The 21,735-nt window shown below is 39.4% G+C and overlaps 2 protein-coding genes across 2 annotated transcripts; one reads left to right on the top strand and one right to left on the bottom strand.

Annotated features, from left to right (window-relative positions):
- The first annotated feature begins 3,813 nt into the window (after positions 1-3,813).
- Positions 3,814-4,416, top strand: LOC122092258. The gene has a single exon (XM_042662589.1). The coding sequence runs from the start codon at positions 3,814-3,816 to the stop codon at positions 4,414-4,416; it is 603 nt and encodes a 200-aa protein (XP_042518523.1).
- An 8,446-nt stretch (positions 4,417-12,862) lies between these two features.
- On the bottom strand, positions 12,863-15,276 carry LOC122092259 (11S globulin seed storage protein 2-like). The gene is made up of 4 exons (XM_042662590.1): positions 14,910-15,276; positions 14,283-14,710; positions 13,596-14,159; positions 12,863-13,510 (listed from the first exon to the last, which is right to left on the bottom strand). Exons 1-4 carry the CDS (start codon positions 15,274-15,276, stop codon positions 13,127-13,129), a joined length of 1,743 nt encoding a protein of 580 aa, XP_042518524.1. The 3' UTR covers positions 12,863-13,126.
- Positions 15,277-21,735: the final 6,459 nt, after the last annotated feature.

Genomic DNA, 21,735 nt, shown 5'->3' on the forward strand with positions numbered 1-21,735 from the left:
GTGAAACTATGTATTTTCTGAACCTAAATACTTGTATTATAATTAAAAATTCTACATTAAAAAAAATGTTATGGTAGTAAAGAAAATAACCACACCTTTTGCCTTTCCCCACCCCCGCTGGAGGGAAAAAAAAAAGGAGAAGATGACAAAGCAAATAATGTTAGTTGCATTTAGCAGGAGTTGTCCAGTAGTAACTCTTAGTTTCGGCACAAATCATATCAATAAGCATATTGAAAATATAAGAAAGTTAGAAAATGAACTTTTTCTTCCTAGTTTGCTGTGTACATTTGATGGTTAACAAAAAAACAGAGCTTAAGCTAAAAATTCAATTCAATCCATCACTAGAATTAATTGGTTACCTCCTATGCTAACAAAGAAGAAAAGAGCATCGCATAATGTGAAAAAGAATTCATGGAGAGAAATCTTGATCCTCAGCTAAATAAGAAACCTTCATCAATGTTGAAAGAATGATATGTCTGAGCAATCATGTAGTATGGCCTCAAGAATGTACATCACAATCTATGTTAACATTGTAGAAAAAAGTACAAGATCCATCCTTTTCGAAAAAGAAAAAAGAAAAAGAAATAAACAAAAGAAGCCTACTCAGCTTAGTCAAAGGTCTCAACTCCAGTAGTTATATTGGATGCTGAGTTGAGCCACTCCACTGAGATTTGGTAAGTATAAAAGAAGACATTTCAGCATGTTATATGATTCCAGATAGAGTGAAATGAAGAAAAAATATTTTTGCAACTGATCTTATATAATTGGTACAAGGCTACACCAGATTCATCAAATAAGGATATTACAAAGGAACACAATCAGGCAAGCTCCAATTCAAACTGAGACTCGTGAATTCAAAATAGAGAAAAGCAATGGATAGAATTATCTAAATTGCCTCATCATAATCCACCCACTACCCCAAAAGAAAAGCTAAAACATATCTAGTAGTCTAGATATGTCGAGATCAAGCCTACCCCTTTATGATGAAGTTAATTTAACACATTGATTAGGTTCTCAAGTAGATGGACTTTGTTCTTAAATAAGTTCCTATTTTTCAAAATTAACCTATCCCTTTCAAATAAGATCAATAAAATATAATCAAACCAAAATTGTCAATGCATAGCCAAGGTTAAAATACTGTACAAAACTCACCCTTGAAGAAAATTTTACCTCATAGAATGAAAGATGCACACTATAAACGTATAACGATGTTAAAGATTCAGCATGAGTGAATTCTATATTTCTAGTTTAAGTTCTTAAACTTAAAAGTGAAGTACTGAATATGGGCACAGCCACTAGTGTCAAGACTAAATAGTTTATGTGGTTCTAAAATAAAAAGTAGTTGAAGTTTTGCATTTAAAGGGCATTGAAGAAGGGTATTAGAATTTTTCTACTCATTAATTTGCATAGAAATAAATAAAAACTGAAATCTGAAGAAATATGAGAATAATAACTGCATCGTGTTATCTCATAAGGGTGGTGATCTTAAATTAGCTTAAAGATTGATAATCACCTTTCTCTTTACCTTATGAAGACCATCAGCTAATGCAAAACTAAACAAGTGATTGTAGAGAACACAAACTTCTTGACCATTCTCATTTCTTAAAATATTGATTCAATAGGTGGTTATTATCCAAAAATATTGTGACTCTGAGGTTACAAGACCAAGTTAATTTTACTCCATTCCCTTTTTTCAGTAGCCTATTATCTCTATAAAGATGTAATACTGTAGAAAAATTGTGTAGCAGAATATTGAGAGAGCACACTTATCTTTGGTTGTTGAGCTTTCAAAAGATCTTCGAACCACGAACTCTTAGAAATCCTGTATCAAAATATGTTAGCAATATAGATGGGCTGAGTCATATCATTTGACACTCTTCTTAAGACCATAGATGCCCCCAATGGTGTAACCGGGTGAGTTACGAATCGGCCTCCTAGATGAAACAACGCAATGACACCCCTAGTAGTTGTGCACTCAAGTACTCAACTATTAGACCCCTTCAAGTACTTCAACGTTGTGCTCTCAAAATACACTTAAGTCTAAACACTCAAAATAAGGGTAAAACCATATCTCAATCCTCACAACACACCATAACTTGAGTGAACTTTGTAGTTGGTTATTGGTGTGTATAATGGCTAGAGATCCCCTCTATTTATAGAGGAATAGAAAACAAACGAAGAGATAAAGTCTCTTATTCAAGTCTCTCACAAGAAGAGGAAGAGATAAGGTCCCTCATTCAAGTCTCACACAAGAAGAGGAAGAGATAAGGTCCCTCAAAATGAAGAGACAAAGACTCTCATATAGTGAAGTAAAAGAGTCCCAAAGATGAAGAGATAAAGTCTTAAAAATGGAGACCGTATTAAGTATTATTTGTAAATATAGGAAATGTTATGAGAATACATAGAGATAAACATGTGAGAGGTCATACAAGAATATAATATAAAAGATGGTCAAATATGAAAAGACAAAAGAAACCAAAAGGTAATTTGAATCTTATAATAATTTAAATTAAATTACCATTTAAATTTCAACAAATACAAAATCAATGAATGATGTCACCTTCAAGAAAAGAATAGCAAACCTCTGGCCCAAAAGAGTTTCCTTCAAGATTCCACTCAATAATACTAGAAATTGAAGTGAACTCTGCATTGAGTAAGATGAAAAGAATCAACTTTAACTCACAGAAGAAGCGCGTTTGCACAAATTTCCACTTGACTTGAGTAATGGATGAGAACAAACTGAGCAAGGCAGTTATGATCGGAAAAAAAAAAACTGAATTCCTCTGTGACGCAACAGGGCATCTGGTGGACATCCAACACCAAAAAATGCTCAAACACGAAATCCAAGACGGTCACATGTAGCCCAAGATGTTTCTGAACATTGGATGCATGCCAAGCTCCTTGTTGTGCCATAGAGGATTCAAATCGGATACGGATCCTCTGTAGCGCACCCCTGTGCTACACGATCTATAGTGCGAGCTGTAGCGGTGACCCATGGATGATTTCAAACCAACAGTGAAGATCTCTAAGGGAAGAAAATGGTTTATGTACATGCGTTGCAGGATGTGGATTTAAGGGAACAGCCTCACAAGGTACAAGAGAGGAAAATCACCCATTTTTTTGCTATTCTCGGTCTGTTTTCTTTCTGCAATTCCACAGTTTTTCTTCGACGACCTCTTAGTGGGTGTTCATCTAGTCCTTTGATAAACCTAATTGGATCAGAAAATGAGAGGTTTATGAGTTGAATCCTTTATAAAATTATTGATTTATTTTAGCTTCAATGGTTGGACAGTAATTTGTGAGTCATTCTCAAAAAATTAGACCACATGCAGGTGTCCGCATGTTAAGGACTAGTGTCACCTATAGCGTACGTTAGTAGCTTCTGTTGTAACTACCCATGTGGAGTTTGTTAGATTGTTAGAGTTCTTACCACTTGTAATCACCTATATATATATATATATGTATCCAATATCACTGATATTAATAAGGGAAATAATTAGTTCTCACATGGTATCAGTAGGTTACGACTCATACGAGTCTTTGTTCCTTCTACGAGTCTTTGTTCCTTCTTGTTTTGTTCTAATGGTGTCTCCGGTGGAAACCAGTGCCGTCTCTAACTATGGAGTGTCTTCTTCTCCAGTTGTTGTCAACGTCTCCCCGTAACTTCCGATCAAGCTCACCGCCTCCAATTATCTGATCTAGCGAGCACAGTTTCTGCCACTTCTCCAAGGGTATAATCTCCTCGGGTATGTTGACGGAACATTTCTGCGCCCCTCTATCTCTGATTTTGATCCATTGTGGACTACCACGACGATGACCTCATCCACCGTAATTCTCTGGGAATGGCAAGATGAACTAATTCGGAACTGGATCATCTCCTCCCTCTCTGAGGCGGCGGTTCCTCATGTTGTTTCTACTGTAACCTTGCACGATGCATGGATGATTCTTTCAAGAATCTTTGCTCCCTTGTTGCTCACATATGTCTTGGATCTCAAAGACAAACTCTCTCGTGTACAAAAGGCCTCTGAATCTGTTACTGAGTACATCCTCTCCATTTGGACTATCGTTAACACACTCGCAGTGATTGCTCAGCCTGTGTGTGATGACGATTTGGTTCTTGCCACTCTTCGAGGCCTTGGTGCTGACTACAGGGATTTCACAACCACAATTCACCTTCATGTCGAACCTGTTACGTTTGTTGAACTAATTGGAGTCCTACTTATTTATGAGGGCTACCTTCTTTCAACTCACAATGATGTTGCTTCTCCCCTGTCCACTGCAAATGTTACGTCTATTGGACCTGCTTCTGATACGAAGCATTTGAATTCTTGGACTGCAAATTATCGTGGTTATCACTCTCGTGGCCATCATAACAATAATTACAATTCTGACGGATCCCTCATCGAAGTGATTTGACACCACATCTCGACCAGATCGTCCTTTCAGAGCAATTAAAAGCGTCTTTTCTTTAGAGCGAATTCCTTTTCATTTGTTGTAGTTAGTGCTAATTGAGCCGTGTATTGTGAGTGTTACGGATCTGGCTCTTCATGAGACCTTGTTGGTATGGCTACCATAAGACAACCAATGCAAAGTCACTCCCCAGAGCCTGAGGATTGATCTTTGACTCCGTCCCTAGAACTTGAAGCTAGCTTTGAAACAAGGACAGTGGGTAGGAAAAGAGTTGTAAGGGACAGAGGTTTTTGTTTTGACTCAAAACTCAACAGGTAAGGGGGATAGAGCACAAGAAAATGCAACTACAGCCTCATAGGACGAAGCCGGGCAAGCCTCCTAAGCTGAAGAGGCATAAGCATACGAATACGCAGAGGTAGACGCATCCGATTGCTTCATATGAATCATACAATGCAGCTGAGGCACCCGAAGCGGCAAAATAAGACACTACATTTTTCCAGGAAGGCAGAATGAAGCCTTTTCAGCCTGACCCGATGAAGAGGGGGTTTCTAAGATAGGGTTATAGTCCTATCAATACGTTGAGTAGCTTGATAATGAATAGCCCAGCCCCCCTGTGAAGTGAAGAAACCAAAACTCTATAGTATAGCCGTTGACCCCAGTAGTGAACGGTCCAATTGTCTGGCGGAAGCTCGTTGTTGCACTTAGGTTACGCTTTCCTACTACCAAACAAGACTACGAAAGAATGGATGCTGCTGATTTACAACCAACCTTCGATCTCTCTGCTTTTGATGGATGTAAAACTGAGTCTCATTGCCAAACCTTGCCAAGACGGCGAGGGGCATCAGGCTCCGAGCTTCCTAAAAATCCTTAGTCAGTCAGTCAGAGTCTAGCCCTATTGCCTAGTAGAAGCCTGTTGCGCATGATTCTCTCTTTCTCCTTTCGATCATTCTCCATACTTTTTCTAGGAAAAAAAAAGAACCTCTTTGTGTCCATCCAGTTGATGAGAGGATTTTCCCTGGCTGTCACCCATGAAGTTAGATCTCTAACCAATGAAGAGTAGCACAGTAACAGGTCTCCTAAAGACTTCTTGTTGAGGGACGGGTACCTCTTTTCTTTCGTAACACGAAAGAAAAGGGATGGAAGGATCATAGCACTACTTCTCGAAGATCGGATCATGTTCCAACAATGATCTATCTATAGATGATTACATGATTGGTTTGTGTTCATTCAAAGGAAGTAGGACACGGGAAGTCTCCCTCACTGTAGGGATACTATAAGGTTCGAATTGCTATCTCTGCTAGTGATCATCTTCTTTATCCTGGTAGAGAACTGATCATCGAGTGCTTTCTTTCTCCATTGAAGTTAACCCTCATCTTCCTTCTTTTCTTATATTCAATTTATAGTTACCCGGTAATGCCACATCTGATCGGATTGGAATGGGCACTGGCTTTATTCCTATCCCAACAGCGAGTAAGGATCCAAGGCAATCGTCGAAGGCACTCTCAAGTCCTTCTTGGTTGGCTTCAAGCTCCTTAAGATCTTCCTCTCCATCCCCCACATTGAGCTTCAATTCTCCCACGCCTGTCTCCAATGCTACACGCTCTGCTGACTTGGACCTCTTCTTAGGTTGATCGTCAGACGGCCTTGGTTCAGTAACCTTTGAGGATGCCATGGCTCCAAGCACAACCTCACTCTGATACCAGGTGTCACGGACTTCTAGCTTACCTAGCTAACTTGCCCGCGTGGCACTTGTGCAACGGACCTCTCTCCTACACAAGTCCGCCTTGCTCACTCACCCCTCTCTTGAGTAGAGCCCTCAAGCCTATCTAAGACAGAAGAGAAGGAAGTTAGATGACGCAAGGGGCTTAGTATTGGTTTTCAGCCATTGGTTAATTAGTGTCTATTAGGGCTTAGTTACTAAGCGGCTGTCAGTGCAGGTGAACCGAACTCGTATGGCTAGTATGTATTGTTTCCGTCAGTAGTCTGCGTGCGAGATAGAGTATTATCAGGGGTTCGTGAAGTCTATTAGTTGCTTGCTTTCATTTTGAGTCTTTCCCGCATACGTGACTACCATTCTCTCTTTTCCATATTGGTAGCTTCCCTGATAGATATTAGTTCTCGCGGCGAAGGATCGTCCTGTAACTACCTTTCTTTCTTTTTAGGGGATTACTTGTCTCTTTTTCCTTTTCTTTTAAGGTGTCCTAGAAAATGTTAACTAGAAATTGTTAAGTGAAAACTGAAACTAGAGTGGCTTAAAGGTAGCTTAAAGCTTAAAGGGGGGAATTCTTAAAGGGGAATCGACAGTGTTGTCTTTGATTAATTATTCCTGGAACTCAGACTCCTGAAAGCAAAGCACCTCCGGTCGAGTTTTTCAGGTCCAATGCACTAAAGGAACTGTCTGCTGCGTTGCCAAGGACGACGCCCTGTAGTGATAAAAAATCTTCTTGTTAGCAGGTGTTAGGACTCTTCTTCCTTAGCCGAAGGGAAGCACTAAGACAGAGTCTGCAACTGGTAGAGGAGGTTTTTACCTAGCAAAAATAGAATTATCTTATTGGTAGTACGTGTTAGCTCTCTTGTTCTTAGACCGGACGAGGAGGTAAGACAGGGGCAATAGTAGTATGCGTGCAAATAATAGTAGTTTTCTCGTTTCGAATGTTGATTGTAGCTTTAGTCTAAGCCAAATCTTAGTGTTGGAAGTAGTGTCGATCCCCATCGGTAGTTGGCGAATCTACAGTGTGTATAGGTAGTAGTGAAAATATATATTCCCTATTGAGAGTACAGTTACAGTAAATCCCTCTTTTTTCTTAAGGCAAGTAGCTAGTAACACATAGTAATAGGCACCATTCCTCCCTCCCGTAAGCTTTTTTATACTCAATCTTCCTCTTAGTCTCAGTTTTGACTCTTGTTCCTTTCCCTAAGTCTTAAGTAAGAAAAGAACCATTAGTTGGTTGCGGGTCTTCTGGTAATGGTGACTGTCTGCTTCATTTCCAATGCGTAGGAGTTCGAAAGTGTAGGAGGGATTTTAGCTGGGAAATAGTATACAGGCCAGTAGAGGTGTCTTTCTAGTAATAGTTTTAGTTGCAGTTAGGCTCCCGCCCTTAAGGGGTGACGAAATGGTTTTCCTTTGAGTTGATGATATGGGTGCAGGTATGGGTATTGGAAGTGTTAATAGTTTGGTGATTGTATTGCTAGATCTATTCTTCCTATACCTAATTCTCTAGTCATAGATGTATTGTTTAAAAGAACCTTAGTCTCAAGTCTCAAGTGTTTGAGGAAGTGAGCGAAGTTCCTAATGTGAGAGGAATAATAGCTTTCGCCCTAAGGCTTCAGGAGAGCCTGAAAACTGGGGTTTGGTTCATGACTGATTTTTCATCTGTTTCCTCAAACGAAGGATTCTCCCTAGCTATGATTTCGTTTCCTAAGCTTTATCTTTCATCAGTACGTTTAGTCCTTATAAATTCCCTAAATTGTACTTCCATGTTCCGCCCAAGCTAGAGCAGAATCATCAATTCACTTTTTAGTAACCCAATATGGAATCATCCATAGACATAACGCAATACAATTCTATAGCCTTTCTGGTTTCTTCCTTCTTCAACTGCACCTGAATTGAAAGAGCTGGGATAGCTTCCCTCCCAGTTCTGGTTCCGGTTCCTTCTTCGGATGTGATGGAAGGAGGCGGTTCTTCAAGCACATTAGGGGTACCTTTGTAAACACTCTACTAAGTATGGATCGGGGTCGAACTTAGACTCAAATTCTTAGTCGGATGAGTCAACTGCCTCGGATTCTTCGTCGAGTGATCCCGCGCTTCATAATCGATTTCATACCATACTGCTGCCCTAACTGAATTAAGGTTTTCCTCTTCTGATGTCTCGCCAAGCTTTCTTTCAATAGGTCTCTCCAAGGCATTCGAATGCGTTTTCGGGTCTTGATGCGATTGCTCATTTGCTTCATTTTTCGTGAGATTCTCTTAGCTAAGGTTTAGTTTTGGATAGGTCTTTCAGATCCTTCCTCATCTGTATCGTTTCCCATTCTATTCCCTCAAAAAGGTGGGAAGAACAAATAGCATTACAATTCTGGCGAATCTCAGAACTCTCGTGGTTCATTTTCTCAACGTCCTCCCTATGACTACAATTCTCAGGGATCTTATACCCAAACTACAGGTGAACATTTTTCTTCTCCTTCCTTTCAAAATCAGCCTCGCTCTACCTGTCAATTGCACTATTGCTGGCCACACAGCCTCTCACTATCCACAAAGATTCAACCAATGCTTTCCATGGTATGGTTGCCTTCTCTGCAACCACATCTTCCTCCTCTGTATGGCTTCTTGACGCTGGTTCTAATAACCATTTGATTGCAGATATTTCTAATCTGGCAATCAGCTCTCCTTACTATGGCCCAGATCAAATAATAGTTGGGAATGGACAAGGTTTGACCACTACACATGTTGGTTCTTCAGATTTAAAGCTAGATAACTCTGATCTTCATTTAACTAATATTTTGCGTTCCCCAAATTCATCGCAACCTATTATCTGTTAATAAGTTTACCTTAGAAAATCAAGTTTTCTTTGAGTTTTACCCACAGTTCTTCTTGATTAAGGACCAGATGACGAAGAAATTGTTGTACTGCGGCCAAAGTGAAAATGGCTTATACCATATGCCACTTCTCAACTCCAATTTTTCTACATCTCTCTCTATGGTCAGTGTTCGTACACCCATTCTGAATTGGCGTACTCGTCTTGGACATCTACCATACAAGGTTGTGTGCCATTTCCTACAACAGTTTAATCTTCCTGTAACTCACATGAAGCATACTATGTGTCAAGCTTGTCAGCAATCTAAAAGTCATAGACTTCCATTTCAAATTTTACCTTCTATTAGTTCAACTCCCCTTGAATTGTTGCATTGTGATCTTTGGGTCCTGCTCCAGCTGTTTCTATAGACAGTTTTTGATATTATGTACTGTTTGTTGACGACTATAGCAAATATACTTGGCTTTTTCCCATCACTTTGAAATCTGATGTGCTTTTTGTTTTTACTTCCTTTAAAGTAATGGTGGAAAACTATTTTACTTGTTCTATTAAGTCTATCCAAACAGATGGGGGAGGGGAATTTCAAAAACTTGCTCCTTTCCTTAGCTCTCATAGCATTTCCCATCGCATCTCGTGTCCTCATACTTAGGCCCAAAATGTGGCTACTGAGAGAAAACATCGCCATGTGGTCGAGACAGGCCTAGCCTTGATGTTCCATGCCTCTGTTCCAACAATATATTGGTCATATGCCTTCTTAACAACCATGTATCTTATAAACCGGATGCCAACACCTTTACTTGAGAATGAAAGTCCCTTTCAACGTTTGTTTAAAATTGCTCCTGATTACACTTTACTACATACTTTTGGATGCCTGTGCTACCCATGGCTGCGTCCTTATTCTTCTCATAAACTTGAGCCTCACTTCATGCCATGCGTCTTCCTTGGTTATTCACTCTCTCACAGGGGATACAAATGCTATGATTCAACCTCCAATTTTCTGTTCATTTCCAAACATGTCTTGCTTCATGAATCAGTATTTCCCTTTGCCTCTTTTCCGCTCTTGTCTACAACTCTAACCACATCAAACGCCTCTGCTTGGTATGATGTCCGTCCACCCATTTTTTATCCCTCTTTAGCCTGTCCAGAACTCCCATCTGATTCATCATTCATAATCCAAAGGCCCAATACAACTAGTCGTCCAACTTCAACACCTTTTAATGACCCAACTCAAGATATTTTACAGCCCATTATCTCCCAACAGCTCAACATACCAATGTCCCCTAGATCTAATCTGTCCAATTACTCACAGCCCATTTCATACCAGCCCATTAATTCCACTAGCAATTCTGGGCCTTCTCTTCATTCTTCAATCCCTGCATCTGCCCCATCTACTTTTAACCCAGAATCCGATTCACCAAACCTATCTTCTTCACCCGATATTCCTGCTGCTCCTGTACATCACATGATCATGCGTTCCCGCACTGCGTCTCTCAAGCTACCGCCTGCTCGGCTAAATCTCACTGTGACAAAGCATCCGATCCATGATCCAGTGGAACCAACCTGTTACACCCAAGCTCTGAAATCTAAAGCTTGGCCAGCCGCAATGAACAATGAGTTTTATGCTTTTATTCACAAAAAAAATGGGTCTTGGCTCCTCCATCCTCTTCTCAGAATATTGTTGATTGTAAGTGGGTATTCCACTTGAAGCGGAAATCTGATGAATCCATCGAGCACTACAAAGCTCGTCTCGTAGCAAAAGGGTTTCTCCAGCGCCCTGGTCTTGACTTCCATGAGACATTCAGTCCTGTGATAAAGTCGGCTACTATCAGGACTATATTGTCTCTGGCTGTTGTGCATAATTGGCCCCTACGGCAATTGGATGTCCATAATGCATTTTTACACCCATCTCACAGAGGATGTGTATATGTCCCAACCACCAGGTTTTGTGGATGCTTCTCATCCTAACTTTGTCTACAAACTTTAGAGGTCATTATACGGTCTTCGCCAGGCTCTGCGAGCTTAGTATAATAGCCTCAGCACATTTCTTATCTCTCATGGCTTTCTTGCATCTAAAACTGATACAAGTCTATTCATTTTTCAGGAGAAGACTGTCACTATATATTTCCTTATCTATGTAGATGACTTAATTTTCACAGGGACATCTCAATCTGCCATTACAGATTTGATAAGTGCTCTCTCTCGTCGGTTTGCGATTAAAGATCTGGGTGACTTACATTTTTTTCTGGGCATTGACGTCTCTTGCATCCAATATAACTACTGGAGTTGAGACCTTTGACTAAGCTGAGTAGGCTTCTTCTGTTTATTTCTTTTTCTTTTTTCTTTTTCGAAAAGGATGGATCTTGTACTTTTTACTACAATGTTAACATAGATTGTGATGTACATTCTTTTGGCCATACTACATGATTGCTCAGACATAGCATTCTTTCAACATTGATGAAGGTTTCTTATTTAGCTGAGGATCAAGATTTCTCTCCATGAATTCTTTTTCACATTATGCGATGCTCTTTTCTTCTTTGTTAGCATAGGAGGTAACCAATTAATTCTTGTGATGGATTAAATTGAATTTTTAGCTTAAGCTCTGTTTTTTTTGTTAACCATCAAATGTACACAACAAACTAGGAAGAAAATGTTCATTTTCTAACTTTCTTATATTTTCAATATGCTTATTGATATGATTTGTGCCGAAACTAAGAGCTACTAGTGGACAACTCCTGCTAAATGCAACAAACATTATTTCCTTTGTCATCTTCTCCTTTTTTTTTTTTTTTGCCCTGGCGGGGGTGGGGGAAGGCAAAAGGTGTGATTATTTTCTTTACTACCATAACATTTTTTTTTAATGTAGAATTTTTTATTATAATACAAGTATTTAGGTTCAGAAAATACATAGTTTCACTTTTGTCTGTCAGAAAACTGTAAAGCAACGTCATAACTATGGTTGTTGTTCGCATAAACAGGGAGGTTTTATGGGTCTATTCAACATCTATTCAGCTCAGCATGAGTGATGTCACAAGCTATAACTTGACATGATTGGGTTAGAGTTTGCAATCTTCATTTTTCTCTCCCCCTCTCCCCCTCCCATCTTTTGTGTCATTTTGAATTTTGCCTTAGATCAGGTAGGAACGACTAGATGAGGGCCTAGTCTCCGCATTATGGAAAAATGGATTTGTAACTTTATCTGGACTGGAGAAGCCACAACCATCAGGGCAATGACGGTCAAATGAGACTTTTTGTGCAAACCAAAGTAGGAAGGTGGGTTGGGCGTTACAAGATGTATACTAGCCTTTTTTTTTTTGTGTACTTGTAGATAATCAAACAATTTAGAGTAGAGTCGGATTTTCTATTTTTCGGTCTGCCAATTTGGAGTTAGTGTTCTATTGTATTTCAGAACCAAGGAGAGAGCAAGAGACTCTTGCATAATGTGTTATTTCTGCTGAAACTAGGATTTTTTTTTTTTTGGGGGGTGGGGGGGGGAAGTACTCATGATTCATCTGTCATATGGCATGGGATTAAAAATTTGTTTTCTTCTGGTTTGGATGAAAATTTTAGTTCCTAAGCATATGACAGATATGTATATACTTATATGTGTAATTGGAGTTTGCATGTATCCATTTTGACTGAAGTAAATAAAAAGAGACTTGTCTTAAACTAAAAAAATACAGTTAGAATGTTCCTATTGAAGCAGCAAAGCCATAGGAAATCTGAAGATAATCACACAGCTTTGCTTATCCAAATAAATTTGGGAGGGCGAGGGGCACTAGTTTCAAGTCTGTTGTATGCCCATTGATGCAAAGCCTTAGAACACATGTTATGCCCCATTTTCCTAACAACTGGAGAAGAAGACACTCAACCGTCAGAGACGGCGCTGGTTTCCACCGGAGACACCATTAGAACAAAACAAGAAGGACCAAAGACTCGTATGAGTGAGCTTAGTGATAGATGAGCAATTTTTGAAAACCACAATCCATAAAAGAGAATTAAGGAGAAAATAAAACAGATAAAAAAGACTTGAAAATACCAAACTTACGTTCTTTATTGATAGATTACATCAAAAGGCCTTTATTAGAGGAAGGAAAGGAAGGAAACCCCTTCTCATCTCTCTATTCTGTCTCTCTCTACACACGCCTTATTACGTAGGAGTTACACTCTCTAATAGTAAAACAACCTCCTTAGTTAGAGGATCTCCTGCCAGGAGGCAGAAGCAGGGTGTGTTGCTGCCTTCCGTACTTGATGTTCTGGGCTTCCTGGAGTCCGATCCCATAAGACTCTGCAATTACTTGGGCGGGCATTCCCCTAAACACCGAAGTGGACCCTGCCACTGGGTTACTTATGGGCAAGGCTGATGTCCTGAAAGCTACCCACTCCACTCCTTCACTCCCAGCCCTAAAGGTCGCAGCGAAGTACTGTGGTACGGTGAATATGTCGCCTTCGTTGACCCTGTCGTCTAACAACCTCTGTCCGTTGTTCCCAACGACCTGCACTTGCGCTTCCCCTCGCGTTATGTAAAAGATGCTGTGCGCGTTCATCAACCAGTGCGGCGCGTGAATGGCATTCTGCAACAAAACCAACAAACTCTTTCAGTCACCATTCTATAACTCACTGAGTCATCCCTGTTTTTTTAATTTTTAAAATAATTACCGGGAGGAGGTCGCCCTTCTCAGCGCTCAAGTCCAAGTAAGAGAGGATGGGGAGCTTAAGCATGTTGACGATGTTAAGGCGTCCAGCGTCTCTGGAGTAAACATCAGCTTCTCTGGGATTGTCCAGGTAATGATGGATCCTTGCGGTGCATATGGTTTCTTCAAGTCCGTTTGTTCTCCTGCTTCCTTCTCGCCTCTTAATGTATCTACGCTCGCCTGTTCCCCTGCTTCCTTCTCGCCTCTTAATGTATCTCTCTCTTTCTCTTTCTCTCTCTCTTTCTCTTTCATCGTCTTCTTCATAGTCTTCATCAGGGCGGATTACGCTCATATCTTCTCTCACCTTAACGATGTAACCCCTACCGTCCTCCTTCCGCATGGTTCTCACTGTCTCCACATCAACGTTCAATGCATCTGCCATCAAGTTCTCATCGAAGGGGTTCAATATGTTTTGGTAGGTGTCACTCTCCCCACTTCCTTGTTGAGGCCCTTTCTGTGAGCCTCTCTGTGATTCATAGCTTTGGCCCCTCTGCGATTCTTGGTTTTGGCTCCCGGCTAGGTAGTACGACTGCAACACGTATTCCATCAAGTATACCATTAGCATGAACTACATATATATATATATATATATATAGAGAGAGAGAGAGAGAGAGAGAGAGAGAGAGAGAGAGAGTATTTTGGTAATGGTTACCCTTAATTTCTGGTCGAGCTGGTTGGCTTGGTTGTTAAGGTCGTTGACGGAGACAGCGACGAGGTCTTCCTTCCCGTCGTTAAGGCACCAGTGGGCTACACCGGCTGGAAGTACAACGAGGTCTCCTCCGCGTACGCGATGTATCTTTTGGTGCTGGTCTTCCCCGCTCCTCAATTCTTCTTGTTCTCCTCTACTACCCTCTGAGCCCCTGTAAGACTGTTCATCTCCTCTCCTTGATGGGCCCCCGTAAGACTGTTCACCTCCTCTCCTTGATGAGCCCCCGTAAGACTGTTCATCGCCTCTCCTTGATGATCCCCTGTAAGACTGTTCATCGCCTCTCCTTGATGATCCCCTGTAAGACTGTTCATCTCTTGATGACTGGTATGTCTCTGGGCAGCCTGGGAAGGTTACTCCAAGCAACCCTCGACCTGTGCCATCACATTCATGGATTTGAATTAGGTCGGTATTCTTTTGACTCAGAAAACAAACACATGTTGGAATTTCACGCGGAACTAATTATTTCCCGTCAGATGTTAGTAGTTCTATTTAAATTTGGGCACCCTCTCGTTAACGGCTAACTTTTAATAAGAATGAAATCTACCTAGGTCCCAGAAACAACAAACATACCTCGTTCAATGTAGACGAGACGTGGCGATGGAGAGTAATTGGGCAAAGAGAGGGAGTTAGGTTGGATGATATTTCTCATGGCTGCAACTCCAGTGCATTGGAACTGGTCCTCGTTCTCATCCCAGAACTCGGTCACTCCACCCTCCGACTGAATGCGTTGTCTAGGTTGACTCACTGAGATCTGTTGGAGACGGCACTGGCGAGCTTCCCTCAGTCGAGTGTGGCTCTGTCTCCCTTCGTAACCGATGGCCTCAGGTTTGTTGGTCACGAGTTCGATGGTGCCCTCAGCCTTGTTGGTGGCCAAACCGTGGTTGGCCACGAGAAGTAAAGAGAGGAAGCTGAGTAGAATAAGATGTTTGTTAGCCATGGCTGAGTGAGCTCACGGCAAGCGGTTCTAAAGCACTAACAGACCAAGAGGAGAGCAATACAGACTGACTAAAGTTGTGTACTAGAGATGGTTGATAAGATACTGAGCTGGGCTGTGCCCATTTTATAGGCAGGAAAGGTTTGGATTTTTGTGATGGGAAGGGAATATTCGGGTACGTGGAATGTTTCTGCATGAAAAGGGTCTGTGCCACCTAGTAATGGTGCCAAGGCTATGTAGCTTCGTGTTGATGGTGGAATCATAGACGTGGTGATCAGCGACGATGTGTTACTCCAGTTCTCAACTAACATCTCTCTCACTTCGTCATCCACTTGTCGGGCTCTCTCCGAGTCTCAGATCATCAACGTGGCCCAGAAACATGAAGAAACAAATAGAACTAAGGAGGGACCTAATTAATTAGGGTATTTGGAATCTTGATGTTTACTCTGGTACACATGGCAGCCACATGGCTTGTTGAGAGTGAGTCATGATTCGTAAGGTTTTGGGTTATAAGAGGTTTGGCCTTGGGCATCATCCAGCCCTTGTTTAATGATCCCTTTTACTTATGGCAAACACGTGTGCGAGTAGGACGATCACATCTCTTAATGCTCAATCGTATGATCATCACATCCCATGAGATAGCTTATGCAATTTCTAATCTCAAACTGTAAAGGTGTACGAGGCAGATAGTTTAGGGGTGTCAACCTAACCGATCTAATCGATTGGTTACTATCTATTTAAGGCTATGTTCCATCGGTTATATTAATCATGCCTCATAGGTTAGGCATTGACACGCTTTTATTTGATTAATCATATACATGATAAGTTAAGTATAGACAAATTTTTATTTGATCAGTTGATTGATTATTGGTCAATCAGATATATAACCTACGTGAACCTGATCCGCACTCATGGGGGAGGCGGATCAACCAGAATAATGGTTGGTCTGATCATGAACCTGGGCCAGAAACTGAAGAAACAAATAGAATAAGGACCAGGGACCCACATGGAGTCGGATGGGGACACATCCCCACCATCCACCATCACTGACACACCTTAGCGCTCAATCGTATGATCACATCACATGTTTGGAACTTTGATACATACAAAGGGATAATTATAGCCATTTAAGATAATCAAAAAGAGTTTAACAAGGAACTAGGACTTTGGAGATATGAGATATCAATATGGACTTGGGCCCGAAGTAAAACTCATGGGCTTTATATATTGAATCTTAAATCAGCTACAAAGAGTCTGTTTGGTTATATTTTTATTTTACAGTACTGTTTTTTAGGCCTTTTTTGGAGTATTTTTCTTTTTTATTTTTGTTCACAAAAAAATTTTGGTTGAATTTGATATTATTTATAGAGTTTATTTCTATTTTTTTTTTAATTGATAAAATATAAAAATCAAAAGATCAAGAGTCATTTATATGTTTTGACCAAAATTGATTTTCAATTATTCTTACCACAATATGGAAGGGTAAATTAGTCATTTGCTTTGTAATTAGAAATCTCTCCTTCAGTCCAAAGTGGAGATAGAGAGTTTATAAGGAAGATGGGAGAAGGAATAAATTTTATTTCTAATAAAAAAACCATATTTATCAAGTAGTTACCATACCATTTTTATGGGTTTTCATTAATAATTTTTGTTAAATAGATAAAAATCAAAAAGAAAAATGAGACCAGACACCAGAGTCAAAAGTATGCTTTATTTTTATTGCATTTGAGTATTTCAATAGGAAAGGAATGTGTTAGCTAACTTTGAGAGAAAAAAAAAAAAGTAATTTTTGAATCAGAGAAGAAACAAAACCGCGTCTGAAAGGCACAGGGAAGTACTATTCTATCCTTTTAGAACATTGTTGTTAAACAAACTATCCTACCCATGTGGCAAGCTATTGGGTTGGATCAAGTTTCAGCTAAGGAAGCCCAACCCATCCTGAATTACACAATGGCTCCTCTCGAGTAGAAATTGCATGGTTAGGTCAAGCTTCTCTAATGGGTGTGCAAAGCTGACCCATGGTCCTTGCAAGTGGAGTTCTTATGACATTTTTTTGTGTGGAAATACCATGTTCGCTATCATTTCATCTAAAAGCTCAAACCATCAAAAAATGAAAGTGTCAATGTATATGTTAACAATTATGATCGTATATACTGGTTTTCAAGAGACAATGACAACCTTAGACCTTAGTTATTAAGGATTTTGAAATGATAGGACACCCTCTTTCTTTGTAGATTGGAGCTCTTTACAGCTTTCCAGTACCCTTTACAGACGATGACACCCTCTTTCTTTGTGACTGCATGGTCTTCCTTTTCAGGTGGAATTGGGTCTATAATAAGCTGTTTCAATATGGCAGAGAGGGATGACCGTTTGATCAAAAGGATGAAAGTAGTTTAAACAGGATAAATAAAGTGAAGTGACTTGTATACGTCTTTCCTTTTTGTTTTTTTTTTTGTTTTTCAATATATAAAATTTTATTCTCTTAACTTGGAAGCAACCTTTGGATTGGGATCTTTTACTACAAAGTTGGAAAGGAAAGGCAAGTAGCCTTGCCGTCCACATATGGTACATTCCCAAACTGTGGAGGAGAAGAACCTCAAAAGAAAAAGAGAGCTTCCCAGAAGTCCAAGTCCATTAAAAGGAAAAAAAAAAAGGGAAGATCGAGAAAGAAACAATAAAAGTGATTGCAACTTTGGTAGCCATTGTGGAAAGATGCGTCGTCCATGTTGGTTTGGGGAAAAGAATTCAGTATAGCAGCGTGGCTCATGTGTTTATACATCTCTATTTGTTAAAAGACATTTTTATTTTAATAAAAAAATTTATACTTTATTTTGTGGAGAAGAGAGATAGACATAGGCCGTGCTCTTAGATAGATAACCACTTTCTTATTTGTTTCTTAGGAAATGGGTCTATGAGCTAAGGAGTTCATTATACCTTCTCATATTAGTATTTTTTTAGGAAATTATTTTGTGCCATCCTAATTTGCTTATAATATCGAGCACATCTCCTCTTTTGTAAACGAAATTACACTTAAATTCATTCTCTTAGAGGAAAAGCATTAAGTGATGACATGGTGTGGTTACTATTTTCTAAGGAAGGGTAAACTTACTGTTTTACCCTACTATGTAAAAACCCACAAATTGAACCGATTACAACATTAAGTTACAGAGGACTTTTTTAAATACAATTTTCTGGGTCGGCCACACTTATCTCTCGTTTGACCTAATCGATCGCTTGTAACCAAAACCTTCATGAAGATAGAAGTTCAAGAATCGTCATACTCTGGTTTTGATTACCACAGTTGAGGTCGAACCCTAGGTACCCACAAGTCTCCTCTTGTTTCCATTTTATTCTGAAAGGGAATCGAATCTCCGGTCTTTTACTATTGCTGCAAGTATAACTCTGGTATATATAGATGAAGATGGCCATAACAGGGTTGAAAGGGTCTTTTTTCAATTCTAAGCTAACACTGTTATGCTTTAGGGGTGCGATTGATATTATAATGAAACTAAGGTGTTATAAAACATAAGGTTTCAAATTAGGATTCAACAAAAAAAAAAGTTTCAAATTAGGGTAGAACAAAATAATTTTTCTATTTTTTATTATTTTTGGAAAAAAAAATGATGAATGATCGTGCATCCCTTGTGCCAAGATACATGAGCACACAAAACTACCACCCTAACTCTTATGAAATAAAAAAAAAAAAAATCTCATTTATGTATATAGAACATGCTCTCATTGACCTCGCACTATTGTAGAGGCTACACAACTAGATAACAATCTCTTGTTCTTAAAAATATAAGGGAGAAAGCTCTTAAAAGGCAATGTGACCCCTATACTAGTGCAGATGCCAATGGAAGCACTAGTAAAAGCATCAACATGAGCAAGATTTTCGTTTTTCATAAGGGAAGGGATGGTCATTTCAACCCCCAATCTCTAAGCGCAAAGGCCACATTGTCTTTTAGGCTCTTTTTTTACAAAAAATAAATAAATATGTTATAATGTATCATGGCATAGAATACACCTTTAGGCTCAATGTACCATTTTCTTTATTTTTAAATAAAACGTAGAGATGATAAGAGTTTTCCATCACCCACACGAAATAGAGAATCCCTTAATCCACTGGTTATGGTGGTTTGATGGGACTCAGAAAAGGTACATCGGAATATTCTTAGTATTTTACTATAAAAGAAAAAATCTTCATAGTATAAACCATATACATATGGGAGATATGCGAACCGTTATAACTATATAACTAGGTGATGGCGAAATTTTTATTACTTTCAGTTTTTCCTTTTTTTTTTTTTGGGTTTTGAGGGTGTGGGGTGTTTAGAATTATTACTTTCATTACGTTGCCATTAAGAATTGGATCAATCTACTGATTTTCCTTTCAAGAAGAAAAAGAGGTCTTGGGAATGAATTTAATATCTTACGTGATTTAATACATAATTAATTTCTTTTGTTGATAATTTACTAGGAATTATATTAAAAAAAAAAAAGAATTCTATCAGTTTGATATAAGTAATATCAACAAGTGATGTCAATGAGAAGACATGCAAGAGCATCTTTAGTGCACGAAACAGAAGGATAGAGTGATTTTTTTAAGTCAGATAATTTTTAGCATAGACAACATCAACATTATGTTAATTTTTTCATTGTACAAAGTTTTCTAGGTGAGAGTAGCCCCTATGCCAGTTACTAGAACAAAATGACAATACGTCCCTTTTTGGGTGCTAGCCCTATGTCTGGGTGTAGGGAGCCCCCTCACCCTGAGAACATTTGCTCGTTTATAAATTTCTTCTTCCACATTTCCTGAATTAGAATGTAAACTTTATATGGACTGGCTTAAGACTTCTAAGTGGAAATTATAGAGAACTAGTAAGACTTTCAGCTCAAAGGTCAAACTTGTCACTCTGAGTTGGTGGGCTCCCACCAATGGGCCATGGTTACATAACCGAAAGAGAGTTTCCCAGCTCAAAAAGGCATCTAATTTCGGCTACTACTGTCGGTCCAATCATCTTACATCTATTTTAGGTTTTGCTTAAAATAGTATCCAAGACATGACTTTTCAAATTAGATGGCCAAGAAATTATGGAGCTGACTCTTTATTTAGGAGAGCCTTGTCAATTCTGAGTAAAATGGTTTGGCCTATTTCTATAGTGTATTGATGGAATCTTATAATTTGGTAATTATGACGTTTACTCTTTTTTACGAATAGAAGTTTATTTAAGAAAAAAAAATTTTATTGAGTTGAAATGATTGGTGACAAATTTTTGATCAGATCAATCCCTGATCATATATGATCCCTATGCCCAAACACAGAAGGCAATGAAATTACACCCCTACCCTATGAAACCCAAAAAATCCATCCTAACTTTACGCATACCCCCCTCTTTGGTTCTAACGTTCGCATAGAGGGCACGTGACCAGAGACATTCTTTTCCCTTTTTTGATTTTTTTCCTATCCTAACAAAACATAAAGAACAAGTATTTTTGGTAAGTTTTCATTTATAGATTCTATCTTTGGTTAGTTTTCATTTATGGATTTATAAAAGTTTCATGTGGAAGAGATTTATTTTACTTGGGTTACCTTGCATAAGCTACACTCTATCCTATCAATAGTTTTTCTAAGTTGAATATGATTCTACTCTCCTTGTATTTATATGTTTCTTGGCTATCAAGCTATTGTAACTATATATATCTTCAGCCTCTCTACAGTTGTGGAGTTGAGCCATAATAAAGAGTTTCTTAAGTTAGCAAAGCTATACATTTCTTACCCAGTTCATGTCTTGCTTGAGTCTGGGAAAGAAGCTTCGACCAGCTAAGAAAGCATGGAAGGGCTTCACCTCCACAATCCAAAGAAAGCTTGACAAGCTCAAGCAATCCAAAGCCATCAAGAAAACCAAAATTCACCTCAGTCGTACTCTCACCGCGATTTCAAACCGCTTTCCTTCCTTCCTATCTCGCCTTCTTCCACATAAGATTAAGAAGCCAGTGATGGCTCAATCCACACTTCCCCCTTACAAGAATTACAGCCACAAGCAGAAGTTTGCAGCTGTGTATGTGGATCAGCTGTTTACAGCTGAGCCCATATCAGTTCAAGCCAAGAAACTTGAGGCACATACTGCAGCAACCACAATGGAGATGAAGCTATTCAGAAAGACTACTTTAGCAGAGACTAGCAAGGCTGGAAGTGACAGAGGAGCAGCAAGTGGTGTTGTACATGTTCCTCCCAAAGGTGGGTCACGGCAGTCTGTGGTGGAACTGAAGGAGGTGCCACAGTTTCAGGGAGTGGATGAGAGAGCAGAGGAGTTCATTGCCAGGTTCAAGGAGGAGATGAAGCTTCAGAGGAAGACATCGCTAGAGGAATACCAGGAGATGCTGGCAAGGGGTGTCTAGTGAATGGTGATCTTTTCTTATAATGCTCTGGTTTGCAGTTTTGTTTTCTTTAGTTTCAATCCA

This window comes from Macadamia integrifolia, chromosome 10 (assembly GCF_013358625.1).
Source record: "Macadamia integrifolia cultivar HAES 741 chromosome 10, SCU_Mint_v3, whole genome shotgun sequence".
NCBI lineage: Eukaryota > Viridiplantae > Streptophyta > Magnoliopsida > Proteales > Proteaceae > Macadamia > Macadamia integrifolia.

Coding starts and splice junctions, on each gene's coding strand:
- LOC122092258 (XM_042662589.1), top strand. CDS start 3,814: ATGACCTCATCCACCGTAATTCTCTGGGAATGGCAAGATGAACTAATT.
- LOC122092259 (XM_042662590.1), bottom strand. CDS start 15,276: ATGGCTAACAAACATCTTATTCTACTCAGCTTCCTCTCTTTACTTCTC. Junction 14,711..14,909: donor TCTCGTCTACATTGAACGAG/GTATGTTTGTTG, acceptor GTGATGGCACAG/GTCGAGGGTTGCTTGGAGTA. Junction 14,160..14,282: donor AGCTCGACCAGAAATTAAGG/GTAACCATTACC, acceptor TACGTGTTGCAG/TCGTACTACCTAGCCGGGAG.